At 49.7% G+C, this 26,631-nt stretch overlaps 1 protein-coding gene across 9 annotated transcripts in view; it reads right to left on the bottom strand.

The window, feature by feature from the left end:
- The window catches only part of LOC110518240 (neurexophilin-2-like), a 166,837-nt gene that overhangs the window by 7,631 nt on the left and 132,575 nt on the right, over nt 1-26,631 (bottom strand). For 3 of the 9 annotated variants that reach the window (XM_090230516.1, XM_090230512.1, XM_090230518.1), the window contains exon 1: nt 33-24,540. In XM_090230516.1, coding sequence (XP_090086642.1) covers nt 22,477-23,955 — 1,479 coding nt within the window. In that variant the 5' untranslated portion in view covers nt 23,956-24,540 and the 3' untranslated portion in view covers nt 33-22,476. Of the gene's footprint in view, nt 1-32; nt 25,324-26,631 lie in introns of those variants that run through there. The other 6 variants (XM_090230513.1, XM_090230511.1, XM_090230517.1 and 3 more) reach the window with 6 other exon arrangements.

Raw genomic sequence — 26,631 nt, 5'->3', positions numbered from 1 at the left:
TAGGCTACCTGCCGCTCTAACCACTAGGCTACCTGCCTACCCAATGCTCTTACCACTAGGCTACCTGCCGCCCCAACGCTCTAACCACTAGAATACCTGCCGCTCTAACCCCTAGGTTACCTGCCGCACCAACACTCTAGGTTACCTGCCTCCACAACGCTCTAACCACTAGGTTACCTGCCTCTCCAACGCTCTAACCACAAGGCTACCTACCACCCCAACACTGAAACCACTAGGCTATCTGCCACACCAATGATCTAACCACTAGGTTACCTGCCTTCCCAATGCTCGAACCACTAGATTACCTGCCACCCTAACGCTCTAACCACTAGGCTACCTGCCACCCCAACGCTCTAACCATTAGGCTACCTGCCTCCCCAACGCTCTAACCACTAGGCTACCTACCACCCCAACACTGTAACCACTAGGCTATCTGCCACCCCAACGATCTAACCACTAGGTTACCTGCCTCCCCAACGCTCTAACCACTAGGTTACCTGCCACCCCAACGCTCTAACAATTATGCTACCTGCCTCCCCAACGCTCTAACCACTAGGCTACCTGCCTCCCCAACGCTCTAACCACTAGGCTACCTGCCGCATCAACGCTCTAACCACTAGGCTACCTGCCTCCCCAACGCTCTAACCACTAGGCTACCTGCCGCATCAACGCTCTAACCACTAGGCTACCTGCCTCCCTTACACTCTAACCACTAGGCTACCTGCCTCCCCAACGCTCTAACCACTAGGCTACCTGCCGCATCAACGCTCTAACCACTAGGCTACCTGCCTCCCCAACGCTCTAACCACTAGGCTACCTGCCGCATCAACGCTCTAACCACTAGGCTACCTGCCTCCCTTACACTCTAACTACTAGGCTACCTACCTCCCAAACACTCTAACCATTAGGCTACCTGCCTCCCCAACGTTCTAACCACTAGGCTACCTGCCGCCCCATTGCTCTAACCACGAGGTTACCTGCCGCTCTAACCACTAGGCTACCTGCCACTCTAACCACGAGGTTACCTGCCGCTCTAACCATTAGGTTACCTGTCGCTCTAACCATTAGGTTACCTGCCGCTCTAACCACTAGGCTACCTGCCGCTCTGACCACTAGGCTACCTGCCGCTCTAACCACTAGGCTACCTGCCGCTCTAACCACTAGGTTACCTGCCGCTCTAACCACTAGGCTACCTGCCGCTCTAACCACTAGGCTACCTGTCGCTCTAACCACTAGGCTACCTGTCGCTCTAACCACTAGGCTACCAGTCGCTCTGACCACTAGGCTACCTGCCGCTCTAACCACTAGGCTACCTGCCGCTCTGACCACTAGGTTACCTGCCGCTCTGACCAGTAGGCTACCTGCCGCTCTGACCAGTAGGCTACCTGCCGCTCTAACCACTAGGTTAACTGCCGCTCTAACCACTAGGTTACCTGCCGCTCTAACCACTAGGCTACCTGCCGCTCTAACCACTAGTCTACCTGCCTCACCAATGCTCTTACCACTAGGTTACCTGCCTCCCCAATGCTCTTACCACTACACTACCTGCCGCCCCATCGCTCTAACCACGAGGTTACCTGCCGCTCTAACCCCTAGGTTACCTGCCGCTCTAACCACTAGGCTACCTGCCGCTCTAACCACTAGGCTACCTGCCTACCCAATGCTCTTACCACTAGGCTACCTGCCGCCCCAACGCTCTAACCACTAGAATACCTGCCGCTCTAACCCCTAGGTTACCTGCCGCACCAACACTCTAGGTTACCTGCCTCCACAACGCTCTAACCACTAGGTTACCTGCCTCCCCAACGCTCTAACCACAAGGCTACCTACCACCCCAACACTGAAACCACTAGGCTATCTGCCACACCAATGATCTAACCACTAGGTTACCTGCCTTCCCAATGCTCGAACCACTAGATTACCTGCCACCCTAACGCTCTAACCACTAGGCTACCTGCCACCCCAACGCTCTAACCATTAGGCTACCTGCCTCCCCAACGCTCTAACCACTAGGCTACCTACCACCCCAACACTGTAACCACTAGGCTATCTGCCACCCCAACGATCTAACCACTAGGTTACCTGCCTCCCCAACGCTCTAACCACTAGGTTACCTGCCACCCCAACGCTCTAACTATTATGCTACCTGCCTCCCCAACGCTCTAACCACTAGGCTACCTGCCTCCCCAACACTCTAACCACTAGGCTATCTGCCGCCCCAATGATCTAACCACTAGGTTACCTGCCTCCCCAACGCTCTAGGTTACCTGCCTCCACAACGCTCTAACCACTAGGTCACCTGCCACCCCAATGCTCTAACCACTAGGTTACCTGCCTCCCCAATGCTCTAACCACTAGGCTACCTGCCACTCTAACCACTAGGTTACCTGCCGCCCCAACGCTCTAGGTTACCTGCCTCCCCAACGCGCTAGGTTACCTGCCTCCCCAACGCTCTAACCACTAGGTCACCTGCCACCCCAATGCTCTAACCACTAGGCTACCTGCCTCCCCAACGCTCTAACCACTAGGCTGCCTGCCGCCCCAACGCTCTAACCACTAGGCTACCTGCCTCCCCAACGTTCTAACCACTAGGCTACCTGCTGCCCCATCACTCTAACCACTAGATTACCTGCCGCTCTAACCACTAGGCTACCTGCCACTCTAACTACTAGGTTAACTGCCTCCCCAACGCTCTAACCATTAGGCTACCTTTCTCCCCAACGCTCTAACCACTAGGCTACCTGCCTCCCCAACACTCTAACCACTAGGCTACCTGCCTCCCCAACACTCTAACCACTAGGCTACCTGCCTCCCCAACACTCTAACCACTAGGCTACCTGCCTCCCCAACAATCTAACTACTAGGCTACCTGCCGCCCCTACACTCTAACCACTAGACTACCTGCCTCCCCTACACTCTAACCACAAGGCTACCTGCCTCCCCAACGCTCTAACCACTAGGCTACCACTTCCTCCCCAACGATCTAACCACTAGGCTAACTGCCGCCCCTACACTCTAACCACTAGGCTATCTGCCTCCCCAACACTCTAACCACTAGGCTATCTGTCTCCCCTACACTCGAACCACTAGGCTACCTACCTCCCAAACACTCTAACCATTAGGCTACCTGCCTCCCCAACGTTCTAACCACTAGGCTACCTGCCGCCCCATTGCTCTAACCACGAGGTTACCTGCCGCTCTAACCACTAGGCTACCTGCCACTCTAACCACGAGGTTACCTGCCGCTCTAACCATTAGGTTACCTGCCGCTCTAACCATTAGGTTACCTGCCGCTCTAACCACTAGGCTACCTGCCGCTCTGACCACTAGGCTACCTGCCGCTCTAACCACTAGGCTACCTGCCTCCCCAACACTCTAACCACTAGGCTATCTGTCTCCCCTACACTCGAACCACAAGGCTACCTGCCTCCCCAACGCTCTAACCACTAGGCTACCTGCCTCCCCAACACTCTAACCACTAGGCTACCTGCCTCCCCAACGATCTAACCACTAGGCTACCTGCCGCCCCTACACTCTAACCACTAGGCTATCTGCCTCCCCAACGCTCTAACCACTAGGCTACCTGCCTCCCCTACACTTTAACCACAAGGCTACCTGCCTCCCCAACGCTCTAACCACTAGGCTACCTGCCTCCCCAACGCTCTAACCACTAGGCTACCTGCCGCATCAACGCTCTAACCACTAGGCTACCTGCCTCCCTTACACTCTAACCACTAGGCTACCTACCTCCCAAACACTCTAACCATTAGGCTACCTGCCTCCCCAACGTTCTAACCACTAGGCTACCTGCCGCCCCATCGCTCTAACCACGAGGTTACCTGCCGCTCTAACCACTAGGCTACCTGCCGCTCTAACCACGAGGTTACCTGCCGCTCTAACCATTAGGTTACCTGCCGCTCTAACCATTAGGTTACCTGCCGCTCTAACCACTAGGCTACCTGCCGCTCTGACCACTAGGCTACCTGCCGCTCTAACCCCTAGGCTACCTGCCGCTCTAACCACTAGGTTACCTGCCGCTCTAACCACTAGGCTACCTGCCGCTCTAACCACTAGGCTACCTGCCGCTCTAACCACTAGGTTACCTGCCGCTCTAACCACTAGGCTACCTGCCGCTCTAACCACTAGTCTACCTGCCTCACCAATGCTCTTACCACTAGGTTACCTGCCTCCCCAATGCTCTTACCACTACACTACCTGCCGCCCCATCGCTCTAACCACGAGGTTACCTGCCGCTCTAACCCCTAGGTTACCTGCCGCTCTAACCACTAGGCTACCTGCCGCTCTAACCACTAGGCTACCTGCCTACCCAATGCTCTTACCACTAGGCTACCTGCCGCCCCAACGCTCTAACCACTAGAATACCTGCCGCTCTAACCACTAGGTTACCTGCCGCACCAACACTCTAGGTTACCTGCCTCCACAACGCTCTAACCACTAGGTTACCTGCCTCCCCAACGCTCTAACCACTAGGCTACCTACCACCCCAACACTGTAACCACTAGGCTATCTGCCACCCCAACGATCTAACCACTAGGTTACCTGCCTTCCCAACGCTCAAACCACTAGATTACCTGCCACCCCAACGCTCTAACCATTAGGCTACCTGCCTCCCCAACGCTCTAACCACTAGGCTACCTACCACCCCAACACTGTAACCACTAGGCTATCTGCCACCCCAACGATCTAACCACTAGGTTACCTGCCTCCCCAACGCTCTAACCACTAGGTTACCTGCCAACCCAACGCTCTAACCATTATGCTACCTGCCTCCCCAACGCTCTAACCACTAGGCTACCTGCCTCCCCAACACTCTAACCACTAGGCTATCTGCCGCCCCAATGATCTAACCACTAGGTTACCTGCCTCCCCAACGCTCTAGGTTACCTGCCTCCATAACGCTCTAACCACTAGGTCACCTGCCACCCCAATGCTCTAACCACTAGGTTACCTGCCTCCCCAATGCTCTAACCACTAGGCTACCTGCCGCTCTAACCACTAGGTTACCTGCCGCCCCAACGCTCTAGGTTACCTGCCTCCCCAACGCTCTAGGTTACCTGCCTCCCCAACGCTCTAACCACTAGGTCACCTGCCACCCCAATGCTCTAACCACTAGGCTACCTGCCTCCCCAACGCTCTAACCACTAGGCTGCCTGCCGCCCCAACGCTCTAACCACTAGGCTACCTGCCTCCCCAAAGTTCTAACCACTAGGCTAGCTGCTGCCCCATCACTCTAACCACTAGATTATCTGCCGCTCTAACCACTAGGCTACCTGCTCCTCTAACTACTAGGTTAACTGCCTCCCCAACGCTCTAACCATTAGGCTACCTTTCTCCCCAACGCTCTAACCACTAGGCTACCTGCCTCCCCAACACTCTGACCACTAGGCTACCTGCCACCCCAACGATCTAACCACTAGGTTACCTGCCTCCCCAACGCTCTAACCACTAGGTCACCTGCCACCCCAATGCTCTAACCACTAGGCTACCTGCCTCCCCAACGCTCTAACCACTAGGCTGCCTGCCGCCCCAACGCTCTAACCACTAGGCTACCTGCCTCTGCAACGCTCTAACCACTAGGCTACCTGCCGCCCCAACACTCTAACCACTAGATTACCTGCCGCTCTAACCACTAGGCTACCTGCCGCTCTAACTACTAGGTTAACTGCCTCCCCAACGCTCTAACGATTAGGCTACCTTTCTCCCCAACGCTCTAACCACTAGGCTACCTGCCTCCCCAACACTCTGACCACTAGGCTACCTGCCACCCCAACGATCTAACCACTAGGTTACCTGCCTCCCCAACGCTCTAACCACTCGGCTATCTGCCACCCCAACGATCTAACCACTAGGTTACCTGCCTCCCCAACGCTCTAACCACTTGGCTATCTGCAACCCCAACGATCTAACCACTAGGTTACCTGCCTCCACAACGCTCTAACCACTAGGCTACCTGCATACCCAATGCTCTTACCACTAGGCTACCTGCCGCCCCTACGCTCTAACCACTAGGTTACCTGCCTCCCCAACGCTCTAACCACTCGGCTATCTGCCACCCCAACGATCAAACCACTAGGTTACCTGCCTCCCCAACGCTCTAACCACTTGGCTATCTGCAACCCCAACGATCTAACCACTAGGTTACCTGCCTCCACAACGCTCTAACCACTAGGCTACCTGCCTCCGCAACGCTCTAACCACTAGGCTACCTGCCTCCCCAACACTCTAACCACTAGGCTACCTGCCTCCCCAACGCTCTAACCACTAGGCTACCTGCCTCAACATTGCTCTAACCACTAGATTACCTGCCGCTCTTACCACTAGGCTACCTGCCGCCCCAACGCTCTAACCACTAGAATACCTGCCGCTCTAACCACTAGGTTACCTGCCGCACCAACACTCTAGGTTACCTGCCTCCACAACGCTCTAACCACTAGGTTACCTGCCTCCCCAACGCTCTAACCACTAGGCTACCTACCACCCCAACACTGTAACCACTAGGCTATCTGCCACCCCAACGATCTAACCACTAGGTTACCTGCCTTCCCAACGCTCAAACCACTAGATTACCTGCCACCCCAACGCTCTAACCATTAGGCTACCTGCCTCCCCAACGCTCTAACCACTAGGCTACCTACCACCCCAACACTGTAACCACTAGGCTATCTGCCACCCCAACGATCTAACCACTAGGTTACCTGCCTCCCCAACGCTCTAACCACTAGGTTACCTGCCAACCCAACGCTCTAACCATTATGCTACCTGCCTCCCCAACGCTCTAACCACTAGGCTACCTGCCTCCCCAACACTCTAACCACTAGGCTATCTGCCGCCCCAATGATCTAACCACTAGGTTACCTGCCTCCCCAACGCTCTAGGTTACCTGCCTCCATAACGCTCTAACCACTAGGTCACCTGCCACCCCAATGCTCTAACCACTAGGTTACCTGCCTCCCCAATGCTCTAACCACTAGGCTACCTGCCGCTCTAACCACTAGGTTACCTGCCGCCCCAACGCTCTAGGTTACCTGCCTCCCCAACGCTCTAGGTTACCTGCCTCCCCAACGCTCTAACCACTAGGTCACCTGCCACCCCAATGCTCTAACCACTAGGCTACCTGCCTCCCCAACGCTCTAACCACTAGGCTGCCTGCCGCCCCAACGCTCTAACCACTAGGCTACCTGCCTCCCCAAAGTTCTAACCACTAGGCTAGCTGCTGCCCCATCACTCTAACCACTAGATTATCTGCCGCTCTAACCACTAGGCTACCTGCTCCTCTAACTACTAGGTTAACTGCCTCCCCAACGCTCTAACCATTAGGCTACCTTTCTCCCCAACGCTCTAACCACTAGGCTACCTGCCTCCCCAACACTCTGACCACTAGGCTACCTGCCACCCCAACGATCTAACCACTAGGTTACCTGCCTCCCCAACGCTCTAACCACTAGGTCACCTGCCACCCCAATGCTCTAACCACTAGGCTACCTGCCTCCCCAACGCTCTAACCACTAGGCTGCCTGCCGCCCCAACGCTCTAACCACTAGGCTACCTGCCTCTGCAACGCTCTAACCACTAGGCTACCTGCCGCCCCAACACTCTAACCACTAGATTACCTGCCGCTCTAACCACTAGGCTACCTGCCGCTCTAACTACTAGGTTAACTGCCTCCCCAACGCTCTAACGATTAGGCTACCTTTCTCCCCAACGCTCTAACCACTAGGCTACCTGCCTCCCCAACACTCTGACCACTAGGCTACCTGCCACCCCAACGATCTAACCACTAGGTTACCTGCCTCCCCAACGCTCTAACCACTCGGCTATCTGCCACCCCAACGATCTAACCACTAGGTTACCTGCCTCCCCAACGCTCTAACCACTTGGCTATCTGCAACCCCAACGATCTAACCACTAGGTTACCTGCCTCCACAACGCTCTAACCACTAGGCTACCTGCATACCCAATGCTCTTACCACTAGGCTACCTGCCGCCCCTACGCTCTAACCACTAGGTTACCTGCCTCCCCAACGCTCTAACCACTCGGCTATCTGCCACCCCAACGATCAAACCACTAGGTTACCTGCCTCCCCAACGCTCTAACCACTTGGCTATCTGCAACCCCAACGATCTAACCACTAGGTTACCTGCCTCCACAACGCTCTAACCACTAGGCTACCTGCCTCCGCAACGCTCTAACCACTAGGCTACCTGCCTCCCCAACACTCTAACCACTAGGCTACCTGCCTCCCCAACGCTCTAACCACTAGGCTACCTGCCTCAACATTGCTCTAACCACTAGATTACCTGCCGCTCTAACCACTAGGCTACCTGCCGCTCTAACTACTAGGTTAACTGCCTCCCCAACGCTCTAACCAGTAGGCTACCTTTCTCCCCAATGCTCTGACCACTAGAATACCTGCCTCCCCAACACTCTGCCCACTAAGCTACCTGCCACCCCAACGATCTAACCACTAGGTTACCTGCCTCCCCAACGCTCTAACCACTAGGTTACCTGCCACCCCAATGCTCTAACCACTAGGCTACCTGCCTCCCCAACGCTCTAACCACTAGGCTGCCTGCCGCCCCAACGCTCTAACCACTAGGCTACCTGCCTCTGCAACGCTCTAACCACTAGGCTAACTGCCTCCCCAACACTCTAACCACTAGGCTACCTGCCTCCCCAACACTCTAACCACTAGGCTACCTGCCTCCCCAACACTCTAACCACTAGGCTACCTGCCTCCCCAACAATCTAACTACTAGGCTACCTGCCGCCCCTACACTCTAACCACTAGACTACCTGCCTCCCCTACACTCTAACCACAAGGCTACCTGCCTCCCCAACGCTCTAACCACTAGGCTACCACTTCCTCCCCAACGATCTAACCACTAGGCTAACTGCCGCCCCTACACTCTAACCACTAGGCTATCTGCCTCCCCAACACTCTAACCACTAGGCTATCTGTCTCCCCTACACTCGAACCACTAGGCTACCTACCTCCCAAACACTCTAACCATTAGGCTACCTGCCTCCCCAACGTTCTAACCACTAGGCTACCTGCCGCCCCATTGCTCTAACCACGAGGTTACCTGCCGCTCTAACCACTAGGCTACCTGCCACTCTAACCACGAGGTTACCTGCCGCTCTAACCATTAGGTTACCTGCCGCTCTAACCATTAGGTTACCTGCCGCTCTAACCACTAGGCTACCTGCCGCTCTGACCACTAGGCTACCTGCCGCTCTAACCACTAGGCTACCTGCCTCCCCAACACTCTAACCACTAGGCTATCTGTCTCCCCTACACTCGAACCACAAGGCTACCTGCCTCCCCAACGCTCTAACCACTAGGCTACCTGCCTCCCCAACACTCTAACCACTAGGCTACCTGCCTCCCCAACGATCTAACCACTAGGCTACCTGCCGCCCCTACACTCTAACCACTAGGCTATCTGCCTCCCCAACGCTCTAACCACTAGGCTACCTGCCTCCCCTACACTTTAACCACAAGGCTACCTGCCTCCCCAACGCTCTAACCACTAGGCTACCTGCCTCCCCAACGCTCTAACCACTAGGCTACCTGCCGCATCAACGCTCTAACCACTAGGCTACCTGCCTCCCTTACACTCTAACCACTAGGCTACCTACCTCCCAAACACTCTAACCATTAGGCTACCTGCCTCCCCAACGTTCTAACCACTAGGCTACCTGCCGCCCCATCGCTCTAACCACGAGGTTACCTGCCGCTCTAACCACTAGGCTACCTGCCGCTCTAACCACGAGGTTACCTGCCGCTCTAACCATTAGGTTACCTGCCGCTCTAACCATTAGGTTACCTGCCGCTCTAACCACTAGGCTACCTGCCGCTCTGACCACTAGGCTACCTGCCGCTCTAACCCCTAGGCTACCTGCCGCTCTAACCACTAGGTTACCTGCCGCTCTAACCACTAGGCTACCTGCCGCTCTAACCACTAGGCTACCTGCCGCTCTAACCACTAGGTTACCTGCCGCTCTAACCACTAGGCTACCTGCCGCTCTAACCACTAGTCTACCTGCCTCACCAATGCTCTTACCACTAGGTTACCTGCCTCCCCAATGCTCTTACCACTACACTACCTGCCGCCCCATCGCTCTAACCACGAGGTTACCTGCCGCTCTAACCCCTAGGTTACCTGCCGCTCTAACCACTAGGCTACCTGCCGCTCTAACCACTAGGCTACCTGCCTACCCAATGCTCTTACCACTAGGCTACCTGCCGCCCCAACGCTCTAACCACTAGAATACCTGCCGCTCTAACCACTAGGTTACCTGCCGCACCAACACTCTAGGTTACCTGCCTCCACAACGCTCTAACCACTAGGTTACCTGCCTCCCCAACGCTCTAACCACTAGGCTACCTACCACCCCAACACTGTAACCACTAGGCTATCTGCCACCCCAACGATCTAACCACTAGGTTACCTGCCTTCCCAACGCTCAAACCACTAGATTACCTGCCACCCCAACGCTCTAACCATTAGGCTACCTGCCTCCCCAACGCTCTAACCACTAGGCTACCTACCACCCCAACACTGTAACCACTAGGCTATCTGCCACCCCAACGATCTAACCACTAGGTTACCTGCCTCCCCAACGCTCTAACCACTAGGTTACCTGCCAACCCAACGCTCTAACCATTATGCTACCTGCCTCCCCAACGCTCTAACCACTAGGCTACCTGCCTCCCCAACACTCTAACCACTAGGCTATCTGCCGCCCCAATGATCTAACCACTAGGTTACCTGCCTCCCCAACGCTCTAGGTTACCTGCCTCCATAACGCTCTAACCACTAGGTCACCTGCCACCCCAATGCTCTAACCACTAGGTTACCTGCCTCCCCAATGCTCTAACCACTAGGCTACCTGCCGCTCTAACCACTAGGTTACCTGCCGCCCCAACGCTCTAGGTTACCTGCCTCCCCAACGCTCTAGGTTACCTGCCTCCCCAACGCTCTAACCACTAGGTCACCTGCCACCCCAATGCTCTAACCACTAGGCTACCTGCCTCCCCAACGCTCTAACCACTAGGCTGCCTGCCGCCCCAACGCTCTAACCACTAGGCTACCTGCCTCCCCAAAGTTCTAACCACTAGGCTAGCTGCTGCCCCATCACTCTAACCACTAGATTATCTGCCGCTCTAACCACTAGGCTACCTGCTCCTCTAACTACTAGGTTAACTGCCTCCCCAACGCTCTAACCATTAGGCTACCTTTCTCCCCAACGCTCTAACCACTAGGCTACCTGCCTCCCCAACACTCTGACCACTAGGCTACCTGCCACCCCAACGATCTAACCACTAGGTTACCTGCCTCCCCAACGCTCTAACCACTAGGTCACCTGCCACCCCAATGCTCTAACCACTAGGCTACCTGCCTCCCCAACGCTCTAACCACTAGGCTGCCTGCCGCCCCAACGCTCTAACCACTAGGCTACCTGCCTCTGCAACGCTCTAACCACTAGGCTACCTGCCGCCCCAACACTCTAACCACTAGATTACCTGCCGCTCTAACCACTAGGCTACCTGCCGCTCTAACTACTAGGTTAACTGCCTCCCCAACGCTCTAACGATTAGGCTACCTTTCTCCCCAACGCTCTAACCACTAGGCTACCTGCCTCCCCAACACTCTGACCACTAGGCTACCTGCCACCCCAACGATCTAACCACTAGGTTACCTGCCTCCCCAACGCTCTAACCACTCGGCTATCTGCCACCCCAACGATCTAACCACTAGGTTACCTGCCTCCCCAACGCTCTAACCACTTGGCTATCTGCAACCCCAACGATCTAACCACTAGGTTACCTGCCTCCACAACGCTCTAACCACTAGGCTACCTGCATACCCAATGCTCTTACCACTAGGCTACCTGCCGCCCCTACGCTCTAACCACTAGGTTACCTGCCTCCCCAACGCTCTAACCACTCGGCTATCTGCCACCCCAACGATCAAACCACTAGGTTACCTGCCTCCCCAACGCTCTAACCACTTGGCTATCTGCAACCCCAACGATCTAACCACTAGGTTACCTGCCTCCACAACGCTCTAACCACTAGGCTACCTGCCTCCGCAACGCTCTAACCACTAGGCTACCTGCCTCCCCAACACTCTAACCACTAGGCTACCTGCCTCCCCAACGCTCTAACCACTAGGCTACCTGCCTCAACATTGCTCTAACCACTAGATTACCTGCCGCTCTAACCACTAGGCTACCTGCCGCTCTAACTACTAGGTTAACTGCCTCCCCAACGCTCTAACCAGTAGGCTACCTTTCTCCCCAATGCTCTGACCACTAGGCTACCTGCCTCCCCAACACTCTGCCCACTAAGCTACCTGCCACCCCAACGATCTAACCACTAGGTTACCTGCCTCCCCAACGCTCTAACCACTAGGTTACCTGCCACCCCAATGCTCTAACCACTAGGCTACCTGCCTCCCCAACGCTCTAACCACTAGGCTGCCTGCCGCCCCAACGCTCTAACCACTAGGCTACCTGCCTCTGCAACGCTCTAACCACTAGGCTAACTGCCTCCCCAACACTCTAACCACTAGGCTACCTGCCTCCCCAACGCTCTAACCACTAGGCTACCTGCCTCAACATTGCTCTAACCACTAGGCTACCTGACTCTCCAACACTCTAACCACTAGGCTACCTGCCTCCCCAACGTTCTAACCACTAGGCTACCTGCCGCCCCATCACTCTAACCACTAGATTACCTGCCGCTCTAACCACTAGGCTACCTGCCGCTCTAACTACTAGGTTAACTGCCTCCCCAACGCTCTAACCATTAGGCTACCTTTCTCCCCAATGCTCTGACCACTAGGCTACCTGCCACCCTAACGATCTAACCACTAGGTTACCTGCCTCCCCAACGCTCTAACCACTAGGTTACCTGCCACCCCAACGCTCTAACCACTAGGCTACCTGCCTCCCCAACGCTCTAACCACTAGGCTGCCTGCCGCCCCAACGCTCTAACCACTAGGCTACCTGCCTCTGCAACGCTCTAACCACTAGGCTAACTGCCTCCCCAACACTCTAACCACTAGGCTACCTGCCTCCCCAACGCTCTAACCACTAGGCTACCTGCCTCAACATTGCTCTAACCACTAGGCTACCTGACTCTCCAACACTCTAACCACTAGGCTACCTGCCTCCCCAACGTCCTAACCACTAGGCTACCTGCCGCCCCATCACTCTAACCACTAGATTACCTGCCGCTCTAACCAGTAGGCTACCTGCCGCTCTAACTACTAGGTTAACTGCCTCCCCAACGCTCTAACCATTAGGCTACCTTTCTCCCCAACGCTCTAACCACTAGGCTACCTGCCTCCCTAACACTGACCACTAGGCTACCTGCCACCCCAACGATCTAACCACTAGGTTACCTGCCTCCCCAACGCTCTAACCACTCGGCTATCTGCCACCCCAACGATCTAACCACTAGGTTACCTGCCTCCACAACGCTCTGACCACTAGGCTACCTGCCTACCCAATGCTCTTACCACTAGGCTACCTGCCACCCCAACGATCTAACCACTATGTTACCTGCCTCCCCAACGCTCTAACCACTCGGCTATCTGCCACCCCAACGATCTAACCACTAGGCTACCTGCCGCCTCTACACTCTAACCACTAGGCTACCTGCCCCCCCCTACGCTCTAACCACTAAGCTACCTGCCGCCTCTACCCTCTAACCACTAGGCTACCTGCCGCCTCTACACTCTAACCACTAGGCTACCTGCCGCCCCAACGCTCTAACCACTAGGCTAACTGCCGCCCCAACGCATAGTCAGAACTACCCGTCTGATTATTCCACATTTAGCTCTATAAGAGTTATACAGTAAGTTCATCATCAGTAATCAGTTGATAGTTTCAGATACCAGATTTCAGGTAGCCTATCCATTTGGCATGTAGCTGACTAAGCAAAGACGTTTAATTTAGTTGGCTTCATCAGAGATTAGGCTTTTGGAAAGACCTTGACATCAGCAAGTCCTTGTCCTGGTAAAGTTGTCAGTCGGACTTCTGTCATCACCACTATAGATGGCAAGCAAATCAAGTTCAAGTTTATCCCCAGAAAGTTAGCTTGTTAACCAGCCATTTTGACCCGATCTGTTATTAGCTGGCTAGCCAATTTGACGTGATCCATCAGCAGCAATCGTGACTAAACACTTAAAAAACAATGTTGAAAAGTGGATAATGTTAGCTAACTTTGCTAGGTAGGCCTACGTTGGTCTGAGAAAGAAGTACATTAGGTCTATTTACCTCTGTTTAGCCTGTAACAAGTTTATACCGGTAGCTTGTAAATATTATTAGCTAACAGTACATTGGTAAAATGTTCCCTTCTGCTGCTTGACAGGAAGAGCCCACAAAGGACAAGAAATTAACCTTAACCACTCATTCTTGTCAGGTATAGTTCACTTTTATTTTATAACACTCACATATCCAATCAATGGTGGCCAATGTTGAGAGATATTGTCAGGCTACCCTCACGTATCTGAAATGACCATGAACAGCATGCAGTTACTGCTGTATAACTGATACAGCAGAATGTGGAATTATCTGACATTTGTAGTTCTATGCTCTTCGAGAGGTGATGATACCGAACCGCTCTGCACCGTATTGTGACGCTTTATTGATAACCTATTCTAACCATTCTAGCCAGTCTAAGGGTCGTTCCATTAAATGAGTGCCATTTGATTATTTTAAGTAGAAATCGTGTGCAAATATTGAATTTTAAAAGCCTGTTATATTAAATGAAGTGCCCTTTAATAAAACGCACAGACATCAATTCAATGTCTATTCCGCATTGGTTGAACGTAATTTCACTGAAATTATGTTGAAAGTGAGTTGATTCAACCAGTGGGAGACCACATGGAAATTCAATAAATCTGCTTTTTTATATATGAATAAAGACTTGCTAAAGTGCCAAAATGTTGCATTTTGACATGTCCCTCTGTACGCCTTTTGTGACTACTCGGAAGATTTGAACCCACTATCCCCAAAATGTTTCTAAATGTTCAGCATCATTGTAAAGCCCTAGTTATGTTATGTTGCTTTGACAGTCATTTATGCTGATTTACTATTTATTTAAGGTGATTAGTGATTCATTTCAATGTTTAAAAAGAAAGTAATTTTAAGGTCAACCCTGTTACTTGGACTGAACTCTCGTTTTATTCCTTAAGAGTCTGTTGACACATCCGTGCGTCAATCTAAGTAACGTAATAACACAGCCAGCAGCATACCACCGCTGGCTTGCTTCTGAAGATAAGCAGGGTTGGTCCTAGATGGGAGACCAGATTCTGCTGGAAGTGGTGTTGGAGGGCCAGAAGGAGGCACTCTTTCTTCAGGCCTTAAAGAATATCACAATTCCCCAGGGTAGTGATTGAGGACACTGCCCTGTGTAGGGTGCTGTCTTTCGGATGGGAAGTTAAACGGGTGTCCTGACTCTCTGAGGTAATTTATGATCCCATGGCACTGATTGTAAGAGTAGGGGTGTTAACCCTGGTTTCCTGGCTAAATTCCCAATCTGGCCCTCAAACCATCACGGTCACCTAATAATCCCCAGTTTACAATTGGCTCATTCATCCCCCTCCTCTCCCCTGTAACTATTCCCCAGGTCATTGCTGCAAATGAGAATGAGAATTCAGACTTTTTTTCCATTTATGAATGCGTAATTCAGTACATTTCTATGGGCTATAGTAGTAAATATTTCATTTTGATACCTAAAGGGGTCCTAAAATTCAAAATGAAATAGCTAAATGATGCATTGTATGAACATCCTAAAACAATTCCATATGTTAGCTTAGTATTTTTTTTCTTTAACCTCTTGAGATGGAAAACGTGTTTTTTTTATTAACAGAATGTTAATGAATGACAGAATGTTAAAATTAGGTGAAACAAAATGTATTTTTTTACACTTTTCAAAAGGAACCCAATTGGTGGAACGACCCCTAAACATTCTAACCATTCTAAACATTCTAACCATTCTAAACATTCTAAATGATCTAAACATCCATTTAAAAACCAAAACACTTTGGAGAGGCCTGAATTGTCAGCCAAATATTGAGGAGAGTTGGTGCATTTGTTTTTGTCAGATGGGTTAAGAGATTGTTGATTATTTTCAGTGCGTTCTGAGTTTGGAGAATTACCTGTCAAGTGCATGTGTATACTTAAGAGCAGCAGTTTAACATTAGGACGACCCCACACAACTCCTGTAATATCTCACAATATCTCCAGTTTATCTCTGCTCCATGATCACAGGCATGTTATCATTCCAGAAGAGGATAATTTTAACTTTGAGCATTTTAGTTTTCTCTGTCACATAGAGTAAATTATAATTCCCCTCTCTAATTAATGTTAATGGAAGCCATGAAGAGTCAGGCTAAGTGTCAGGAAGAGCCAGGAGGTGTCCGGACCGTGACAAAGTGATGTTAACAGCCTGCCAGCTTCACTAAACACTCCTGTTGTTATATATCTGTCCTGTATCTTCTATTGTTATCAGACACCTCTCCTATAACTCCTGTTGTTATATACACTACCGTTCAAAAGTTTGGGGTCACTTAGAAATGTCCTTGTTTTTAAAAGAAAAGCACATTTTTTGTCCATTAAAATAACATCAAATTGATCAGAAATACAGTGTACACATTGTTAATGTTGTAAATGACTATTGTAGATGGAAACGGCAGTTTTTTAATGGAAAATCTGCCTAGGTGTACAGAGGCCCATTATCAGCAACCGTCACTCCTGTGTTCCAATGCCACGTTGTGTTAACTAATCCAAGTTTATAATTTTAAAAGGCTAATTGATCATTATAAAACCCTTTTGCAATTATGTTAGCACAGCTGTAAACTGTTGTTCTGATTAAAGAAGCAATAAAACTGGCCTTCTTTAGACTAGTTGAGTATCTGGAGCGTCCGCATTTGTGGGTTCGATTATAGGCTCAAAATGGCTTGAAACAAAGAACTTTCTTCTGAAACTCATCAGTCTACTCTTGTTCTGAGAAATGAAGGCTATTCCATGTGAGAAATTGCCAAGAAACTGAAGATCTTGTACAACGCTGTGTGCTACTCCCTTCACAGACCAGCGCAAACTGGCTCTAACCAGAATAGAAAGAGGAGTGGGAGGCCCCGGTGCACAACTGAGCAAGAAGACAAGTACATTAGAGTGTCTAGTTTTAGAAACAGACACCTCACAAGTCCTCAACTGGCAGCTTCATTAAATGGTGCCCGCAAAACACCAGTCTCAACATCAACAGTGAAGAGGCGACTCCGGGATGCTGGCTAAATGGATTATCTACAATAAGCTCCAAAAGTATTGGGACAGTGACACGTTTCGTTGTTTTGTCTCTGTACTCCAGCACTTTGGATTTAAAATAATACAATGACTATGAGGTTAAAGTGCAGACTGTAGAAATTAATGGTAAATAATGTATTGTGTTATTTTGGAGTCACTTTAATTGTAAAGAAGAATATAATATATTTCTAAACACCTACATTAATGTGGATGATACCATGATTACGAATAATCCTGATAGAATCGTGATTAATGAGGAGTAAGAAAGTTACAGAAGTACAAATATCATACCACCAAGACATGCTAACCTCTCACCATTACAATAACAGGAGATTAGCAATTTTTGTGGGTATTCTATTTATGCCTCTAACTTTCTCACTCATCATTGTCAAGTGTTTGTCAAGTTAACTGGTCATCTCTGTATACCTGTCACAAGACCCACTGGTTGATGCTTATTTATAAAACCCTCTTAGGCCTCACTCCCCCCGTATGTGAGATATCTACTGCAGCCCTCATCCTCCACATTCAACACCCGTTCTGCCAGTCACATTCTGTTAAAGGTTCCCAAAGCACACACATCCCTGGGTCGCTCCTCTTTTCAGTTCGCTGCAGCTAGCGACTGGAACGAGCTGCGACAAATACTCAAACTGGACAGTTTTATCTCAATTTCTTCACTCAAAGACTCAATCATGGACACTCTTACTGACAGTTGTGGCTGCTTCACGCGATGTATTGTTGTCTCTACCTTCTTGCCCTTGTGCTGTTGTATGTGTCAAATAATGTTTGTACCATGTTTTGTGCTGCTACCATGTTGTGCTGCAGCCATGTTGTGTTGCTACCATGCTGTTGTCATGCTGTGCTGCTACCATGCTTTGTTGACGTGTTGCTGCCTTGCTATGTGATTGTCTTGGGTTTCTCTTTATGAAGTGTTGTGTTGTCTCTCTAGTCGTGATGTGTGTTTTATCCTGTATTTTATTTATGTTTAATCCCAGCCGTCACTAGCCTTTTTCCCTTTAGTAGGCCGTCATTGTAAATAAGAATTTGTTCTAAAAATAGATACAAAAACATAAACAAAGTGTTTAGAAACATATTCTATTCTTATTTAAAATAAAATTTACTTTAAAACTTTTTTGACTTTAAAAAATGTACCGTTCATTTCTATTGGCCACAACATAATATGAAACACAACCTAAGCAAACAGCAAATGTGTAGTCACAAGCTTGATGTACCAAATACATTTTACTACTTTTATACATGAAGTGAATTTGTCCCAATACTTTTGGTCACCTAAAATGGGGGGTGGGACTATGTACAAAAAGTGCTGTAATGTCTAAAAGATTCAACCAATATGGATGACAATAAACTCAAATTAAAGCTGATAGTCTGCACTGTAACATCATAGTCATTGTATCATTTCAAATCCAAAGTCCTGGAGCACAGAGCCAAAACAACATCATTGTCCCAACACTTTTGGAGCTCACTGTATCTGTCCTGTACCTTCTGTTGTTATCAGCCACCTGTCCAGTATTGTTACAATGGTATAATTTACCCAAACAGTCAGCATGTTGTATTAAAGTAAGAAATAGGAACAAAAAACTAGCAAATGTTTGTTTGGACTTGAAATTCTCCTAAGAGAATCAAAATTCACTTTTTTTAAATGCCTTCGAGATTATAGAATATTTAGATATTTAACAAGGCTAGGAAGTGATTTGATGTTAGCATTGTTGTATAGGTCTGCAGGGTGTCATGTGGTAGTGAGAGCCTATGGTCTACCCTAATACCACACATCTGGACTGTTCTAATTGGCTGGGATTTACTGAGAACACATGGAGGTGATGAGGAGGAGGAACAGAGGGGTCGTCATGTGGTCAACCAGGTTTGGTCATCATAACAGAACCTGGGTTGGTCATCATAACAGAACCAGGGTTGGTCATCATAACAGAACCAGGGTTGGTCATCATAACAGAACCTGGGTTGGTCATAACAGAACCAGGGTTGGTCATCATAACAGAACCAGGGTTGGTCATCATAACAGAACCAGGGTTGGTCATCATAACAGAACCTGGGTTGGTCATAACAGAACCAGGGTTGGTCATCATAACTGAACCAGGTTTGGTCATTATAACAGAACCTGGGTTGGTCATCATAACAGAACCAGGGTTGGTCATCATAACAGAACCAGGGTTGGTCATCATAACAGAACCTGGGTTGGTCATAACAGAACCAGGGTTGGTCATCATAACAGAACCAGGGTTGGTCATCATAACAGAACCTGGGTTGGTCATAACAGAACCTGGGTTGGTCATCATAACAGAACCAGGGTTGGTCATCATAACAGAACCAGGGTTGGTCATCATAACAGAACCAGGGTTGGTCATCATAACAGAACCAGGGTTGGTCATCATAACATAACCTGGGTTGGTCATAACAGAACCAGGGTTGGCCATCATAACAGAACCAGGGTTGGTCACCATAACAGAACCAGGGTTGGTCATTATAACAGAACCAGGTTTGGTCATCATAACATAACCTGGGTTGGTCATCATAACAGAAACTGGGTTGGTCATCATAACAGAACCTGGGTTGGTCATCATAACTGAACCTGGGTTGGTCATCATAACAGAACCAGGGTCGGTCATCATAACAGAACGGTTTAACCAGGGTTGGTCATCATAACAGAACGGTTTAACCAGGGTTGGTCATCATAACAGAACGGTTTAACCAGGGGTGGTCATCATAACAGAACGGTTTAACCAGGGTCGGTCATCATAACAGAACGGTTTAACCAGGGTTGGTCCTCATAACAGAACCTGGGTTGGTCATCATAACAGAACGTCAACCAGGGTTGGTCATCATAACAGAACGTCAACCAGGGTTGGTCATCATAACAGAACGGTCAACCAGGGTTGGTCATCATAACAGAATGGTAAACCAGGGTTGGTCATCATAACAGAACGGTTTAACCAGGGGTGGTCATCATAACAGAACGGTCAACCAGGGTTGGTCATCATAACAGAATGGTCAACCAGGGTTGGTCATCATAACAGAACGGTTTAACCAGGGGTGGTCATCATAACAGAACCAGGGTTGGTCATCATAACAGAACCGTTTAACCAGGGGTGGTCATCATAACAGAACGGTTTAACCAGGGTTGGTCATCATAACAGAACGGTATAACCAGTGTTGATCATCATAACAGAACCAGGGTTGGTCATCATAACAGAACGGTTTAACCAGGGGTGGTCATCATAACAGAACGGTTTAACCAGGGTTGGTCATCATAACAGAACGGTTTAACCAGGGTTGGTCATCATAACAGAACCAGGGTTGGTCATCATAACAGAACCAGGGTTGGTCATCATAACAGAACGGTTTAACCAGGGTTGGTCATCATAACAGAACGGTTAAACCAGGGTCGGTCATCATAACAGAATGGTCACCCAGGTATGGTCATCATAACAGAACGGTCAATCAGGGTTGGTCATCATAACAGAACGGTCAACCTGGGTTGGTCATCATAACAGAATGGTCAAACAGGGTTGGTCATCATAACAGAATGGTCACCCAGGTATGGTCCTCATAACAGAACGGTCAATCAGGGTTGGTCATCATAACAGAACGGTTTAACCAGGGGTGGTCATCATAACGGAACGGTTTAACCAGGGTTGGTCATCATAACAGAACAGTATAACCAGTGTTGATCATCATAACAGAACCAGGGTTGGTCATCATAACAGAACGATTTAACCAGGGGTGGTCATCATAACGGAACGGTTTAACCAGGGTTGGTCATCATAACAGAACAGTATAACCAGTGTTGATCATCATAACAGAACCAGGGTTGGTCATCATAACAGAACCAGGGTTGGTCATCATAACAGAACGGTCAACCAGGGTTGGTCATCATAACAGAACGGTAACAGAAAACGTGTTGAAAAAAAGGAAGGGGATACCTGGTCAGTTGTTCAACTGAATTCATTCAACTGACATGTGTCTTCCACATTTAACCCCTCTGAGTGGTGCGGTGGGCTGCCTTACAATCAACATCCACGTCAACGGCGCCCGGGGAACAGTGGGTTATCTGCCTTGCTCAGGGGAACAGTGGCTTAACTGCCTTGCTCAGGGGAACAGTGGCTTAACTGCCTTGCTCAGGGGAACAGTGGGTTACACTGCCTTGCTCAGGGGAACAGTGGCTTAACTGCCTTGCTCAGGGGAACAGTGGCTTAACTGCCTTGCTCAGGGGAACAGTGGCTTAACTGCCTTGCTCAGGGGAACAGTGGGTTACACTGCCTTGCTCAGGGGAACAGTGGGTTAACTGCCTTGCTCAGGGGAACAGTGGGTTAACTGCCCTGCCCCTGGGGAACAGTGGGTTAACTACCTTGCTCAGGGGAACAGTGAGTTAACTGCCTTGCTCAGGGGAACAGTGGATTTACTGCCTTGCTCAAGGGAATAGTGGGTTAACTGCCTTGTTCAGGGGAACAGTGGGTTAACTGCCTTGCTCAGGCGAACAGTGCGTTAACTGCCTTGTTTAGGGGAACAGTGGGTCAACTGCCTGTCTCAGGGGAACAGTGGGTTACACTGCCTTGCTCAGGGGAACAGTGGGTTAACTGCCTTGCTCAGGGGAACAGTGAGTTAACTGTCTTGTTCAGGGGAACAGTGGGTTAACTGCCTTGCCCCTGGGGAACAGTGGGTTAACTGCCTCGTTCAAGGGAACAGTGGGTTAACTACCTTGCTCAGGGGAACAGTGAGTTAACTGCCTTGCTCAGGGGAACAGTGGATTTACTGCCTTGCTCAAGGGAACAGTGGGTTAACTGCCTTGTTCAGGGGAACAGTGGGTTAACTGCCTTGCTCAGGCGAACAGTGCGTTAACTGCCTTGTTTAGGGGAACAGTGGGTCAACTGCCTGTCTCAGGGGAACAGTGGGTTAACTACCTTGTTTAGGGGAACAGTGGGTCAACTGCCTTGCTCAGGGGAACAGTGGGTTAACTACCTTGTTCAGGGGAACAGTTGGTTAACTGCCTTGTTCAGGAGAACAGTGGGTTAACTGCCTTGCTCAGGGGCAGAACAGCTGATTTTTACCTTGTCAGCTTGGGGATTCAGCTTGGGGATACCATGTTGATCATGTTGTGGTTATTCTAACAGAACCAGGGTTGAACAAGGGTTGGTGCTATTGTAACCAGGGTTGGTAATATTGTGACCAGGGTTAGTAATATTGTGACCAGGGCTGGTAATATTGTAACCAGGGCTGGTGATATTGTAACCACGGCTGGTGATATTGTAACCAGGGTTGGTGATATTGTGACCACGGTTGGTAATATTGTGACCAGGGTTAGTAATATTGTGACCAGGGCTGGTGATATTGTAACCAGGGCTGGTAATATTGTAACCAGGGTTGGTAATATTGTAACCAGGGCTGGTGATATTGTAACCAGGGCTGGTAATATTGTAACCAGGGCTGGTAATATTGTGACCAGGGTTAGTAATATTGTGACCAGGGCTGGTGATATTGTAACCAGGGTTGGTAATATTGTAACCACGGTTGGTAATATTGTGACCAGGGCTGGTAATATTGTAACCAGGGCTGGTAATATTGTAACCAGGGCTGGTAATATTGTAACCAGGGTTGGTGATATTGTAACCAGGGTTGGTGATATTTTGACCACGGTTGGTAATATTGTGACCAGGGCTGGTAATATTGTGACCAGGGCTGGTGATATTGTAACCAGGGTTGGTGATATTGGCAATATTGTGACCAGGGCTGGTGATATTGTAACTGGGGCTGGTGATATTGTAACCAGGGTTGGTAATATTGTGACCAGGGTTGGTGATATTGTAACCAGGGTTGGTGATATTGGTAATATTGTGACCAGGGCTGGTAATATTGTAACCAGTGTTGGTGATATTGTAACCGGGGCTGGTGATATTGTAACCAGGGTTGGTAATATTGTGACCAGGGTTGGTGATTTTGTAACCAGGGTTGGTGAAATTGTAACTAGGGTTGGTAATATTGTAACCAGGGTTGGTGATATTGGTAATATTGTGACCAGGGCTGGTAATATTGTAACCAGGGTTGGTGATATTGTAACCGGGGCTGGTGATATTGTAACCAGGGTTGGTAATATTGTGACCGGGGCTGGTGATATTGTAACCAGGGCTGGTAATATTGTAACCAGGGTTGGTGATATTGTAACCGGGGTTGGTAATATTGTGACCAGGGTTGGTGATATTGTAACCAGGGTTGGTGATATTGTAACTAGGGTTGGTAATATTGTGACCTCGGCTGGTGATATTGTAACAAGGGTTGGTGATATTGTAACCAGGGTTGGTGATATTGTAACCAGGGTTGGTGATATTGTGACCAGGGTTGGTGATATTGTAACCAGGGTTGGTGATATTGTGACCAGGGTTGGTGATATTGTAACCAGGGTTGGTGATATTGTAACTAGGGTTGGTAATATTGTGACCTCGGCTGGTGATATTGTAACAAGGGTTGGTGATATTGTAACCAGGGTTGGTGATATTGTAACCAGGGTTGGTGATATTGTGACCAGGGTTGGTGATATTGTAACCAGGGTTGGTGATATTGTGACCAGGGTTGGTGATATTGTGATCATACTAACTCTAAGGGAGATCCAGCTTACAGACTGGATCAGCCAGTGGAGCAGTAGGGAGTGTCATTATGGTAGTTGTAGTCCGGCAGACCTTCAGCCAGTGGAGGTGTAGGGAGTGTCATTATGGTAGTTGTAGTCCGGCAGACCTTCAGCCAGTGGAGCAGTAAGGAGTGTCATTATGGTAGTTGTAGTCCGGCAGACCTTCAGCCAGTGGAGGAGTAGGGAGTGTCGTTATGGTAGTTGTAGTCCGGGCAGACCTTCAGCCAGTGGAGCAGTAGGGAGTGTCATTATGGTAGTTGTAGTCCGGCAGACCTTCAGCCAGTGGAGGTGTAGGGAGTGTCATTACGGTAGTTGTAGTCCGGCAGACCTTCAGCCAGTGGAGGTGTAGGGAGTGTCATTATGGTACTTGTAGTCCGGGCAGACCTTCAGCCAGTGGAGCAGTAGGGAGTGTCATTATGGTAGTTGTAGTCCGGCAGACCTTCAGCCAGTGGAGGTGTAGGGAGTGTCATTATGGTACTTGTAGTCCGGGCAGACCTTCAGCCAGTGGAGCAGTAGGGAGTGTCATTATGGTAGTTGTAGTCCGGCAGACCTTCAGCCAGTGGAGGAGTAGGGAGTGTCACTATGGTAGTTGTAGTCCGGGCAGACCTTCTGCACCAGTTTGTAGTCCACGCTGTAGAAGGCGATGTAGATGCAGATTACTTTAAATGGCTTGGAGCAGAGCCAGGAGACGTGGCTCTGTGTCTGTTCCTGGTAACACACCTTGGAGGAATCGAAGCTGCACAGAGCCGTCTTCTTGTTGCGGTCCGTCTTCTCATACTCGATACGACAGTTGAAAGCTTTAGAGTCTTTTGTCTCCAGTGTGGACTGCTGAGCCATCTCGAACTCCACCACTTTAGACGGCGGCACCAGACTCACCGACACGTTCCCCAGGCCGGTGGAGTTATGGCGGAAGTAGACACTGAACGTTCCGTTACCGTGGTCCACGATCTTCCCGGTGATCAGCAGGTTAAGCTTGACGGTCTTAATGTTGGAGTGGAAGTCTCCCCAGCCAAACATCTTCTTGAACTTGCCTGTCTTGACGATGGGTCGTCGCTTGGCTCTGACCTGGCTGGCCTGAACATCTGTCTGGTTGGATAACCATTCCCAGAAGTCCTCCATGTTCTCTAGGTATGTCATGTCCCTGATGGGGTTGTGTTTAAGGCTGGGTGGCCCGACAGCTCCAGGAACCCCCCTAGCGAACAGCCTCAGGGGGTTGAGGACTCTGGGACTGGCACCGGCTCCACTGGGGGAAAACTTCTCCTCATGATCCCCCTCCTCCCACTCTATCAGCTCTGTCTCTGGGAACTGCAGCTGGACCTTCCTGCACCACACCTACAGAGGAAACACAGAGAGATACAGGAAGTTAAAGGACATTAACTACACAATGTACTATATACCACAACTGTAATATTCAAACAGCTGGATGCATAAAATAATATAAAACACATTAAAGCCATATTCTGTAATTTATTCACTTTTTAAAAAATAGTGACGCTATCTGCATAAACCGAAAGGTTATAATTATGCGGATTTTTGTCTATTGTTCCACTACTATTCCACTTTATGACCTACTATATCACCACAATATCCACTATAATATGTCCTCCTAAACATGAATGGATTTGAAGTGTTCAGCTGTAATTATTTGTCCTAATCTAGACATAACACTCTACTCAGCAGTGATCCTCTCTACCTCACAGCCTCTGCTTCAGGAGTGTTTCCTGGTCCAGTCTAGATACAGTTCAATCATAATACATGGTAATAAGCTGTTAGGTGTTAGTAGTAATTAGCTAGCAGGGACCGGAGGCCTGGACTCACTGGCTGGTTGCACCAGATGTGAAGCTTTAAAAAAGGCTGTTTCACATCTAACACGAGCTCTACTGTATTTCCACCTCATTATAACTTCAGCTGTAAGCTTAATTGAAGTATATGTGTTCACAGCAAACAAACTAGACACGTTGTCTACGACCATTACACAGTGTTAGAACGTTGTCTGGTTATCTTTCAGAAAATAAATGTGTACAATGATATTGTACAGAATTTAATATAATATACAGCAGCAGGAGAATGTTTATTGTTTTGTCTCTTTTTATTGAACATACTGTACTCTGACTTGAGAGGAAACTAAATGTATTCCTCATGTTCAGTGAGATGCTCAGGTGAAGATTGGACAAGATTAGCATCATGGAAATGAGAGAAACATCTAAGGCTGATGAACAACTGGGGAAATTGCTGTGACAACAAGGAGGATAGCAAATACAGAGAGAAATGTGAACTCCCTCTCCTCTCTCTCTCCCTTCTTTCTCTCCCTCTCTCTCCCTCCCCAATCTTTCTCTCCCTCTCTTTCTCCCCCTTCTTTCTATCCCTCCTTCTCCCTCTCTCTCCCTCCTCTCTACCTCTCCTCTCTCTCCCTCTCCCCTCTCTCTGCCTCTTTCTCCCTCTCCATTCTCTCTCTCCATACTCCTCTCTTTCTCTCCCCCCTCTCTCGCTCTCTCCCTCCTCTCTCTCTCTCTCTCTCTCTCTTTCTCCCTCTCCATTCTCTCTCCCTCTCTTTCTCCCCCTTCTCTCTCTCCCTTTCCTCTCTTTCTCCCCCTTCTCTCTCTCTCCCTTCTCTTGGCGCTGTATGAGACACAACATGCT

Source organism: Oncorhynchus mykiss, chromosome 3 (genome assembly GCF_057628025.1).
Source record: "Oncorhynchus mykiss isolate SJ-2025 chromosome 3, ASM5762802v1, whole genome shotgun sequence".
NCBI lineage: Eukaryota > Metazoa > Chordata > Actinopteri > Salmoniformes > Salmonidae > Oncorhynchus > Oncorhynchus mykiss.
The sequence above is the reverse complement of the archived record's forward strand: the minus strand, read 5'-3'. Positions and strand labels throughout refer to the sequence as shown.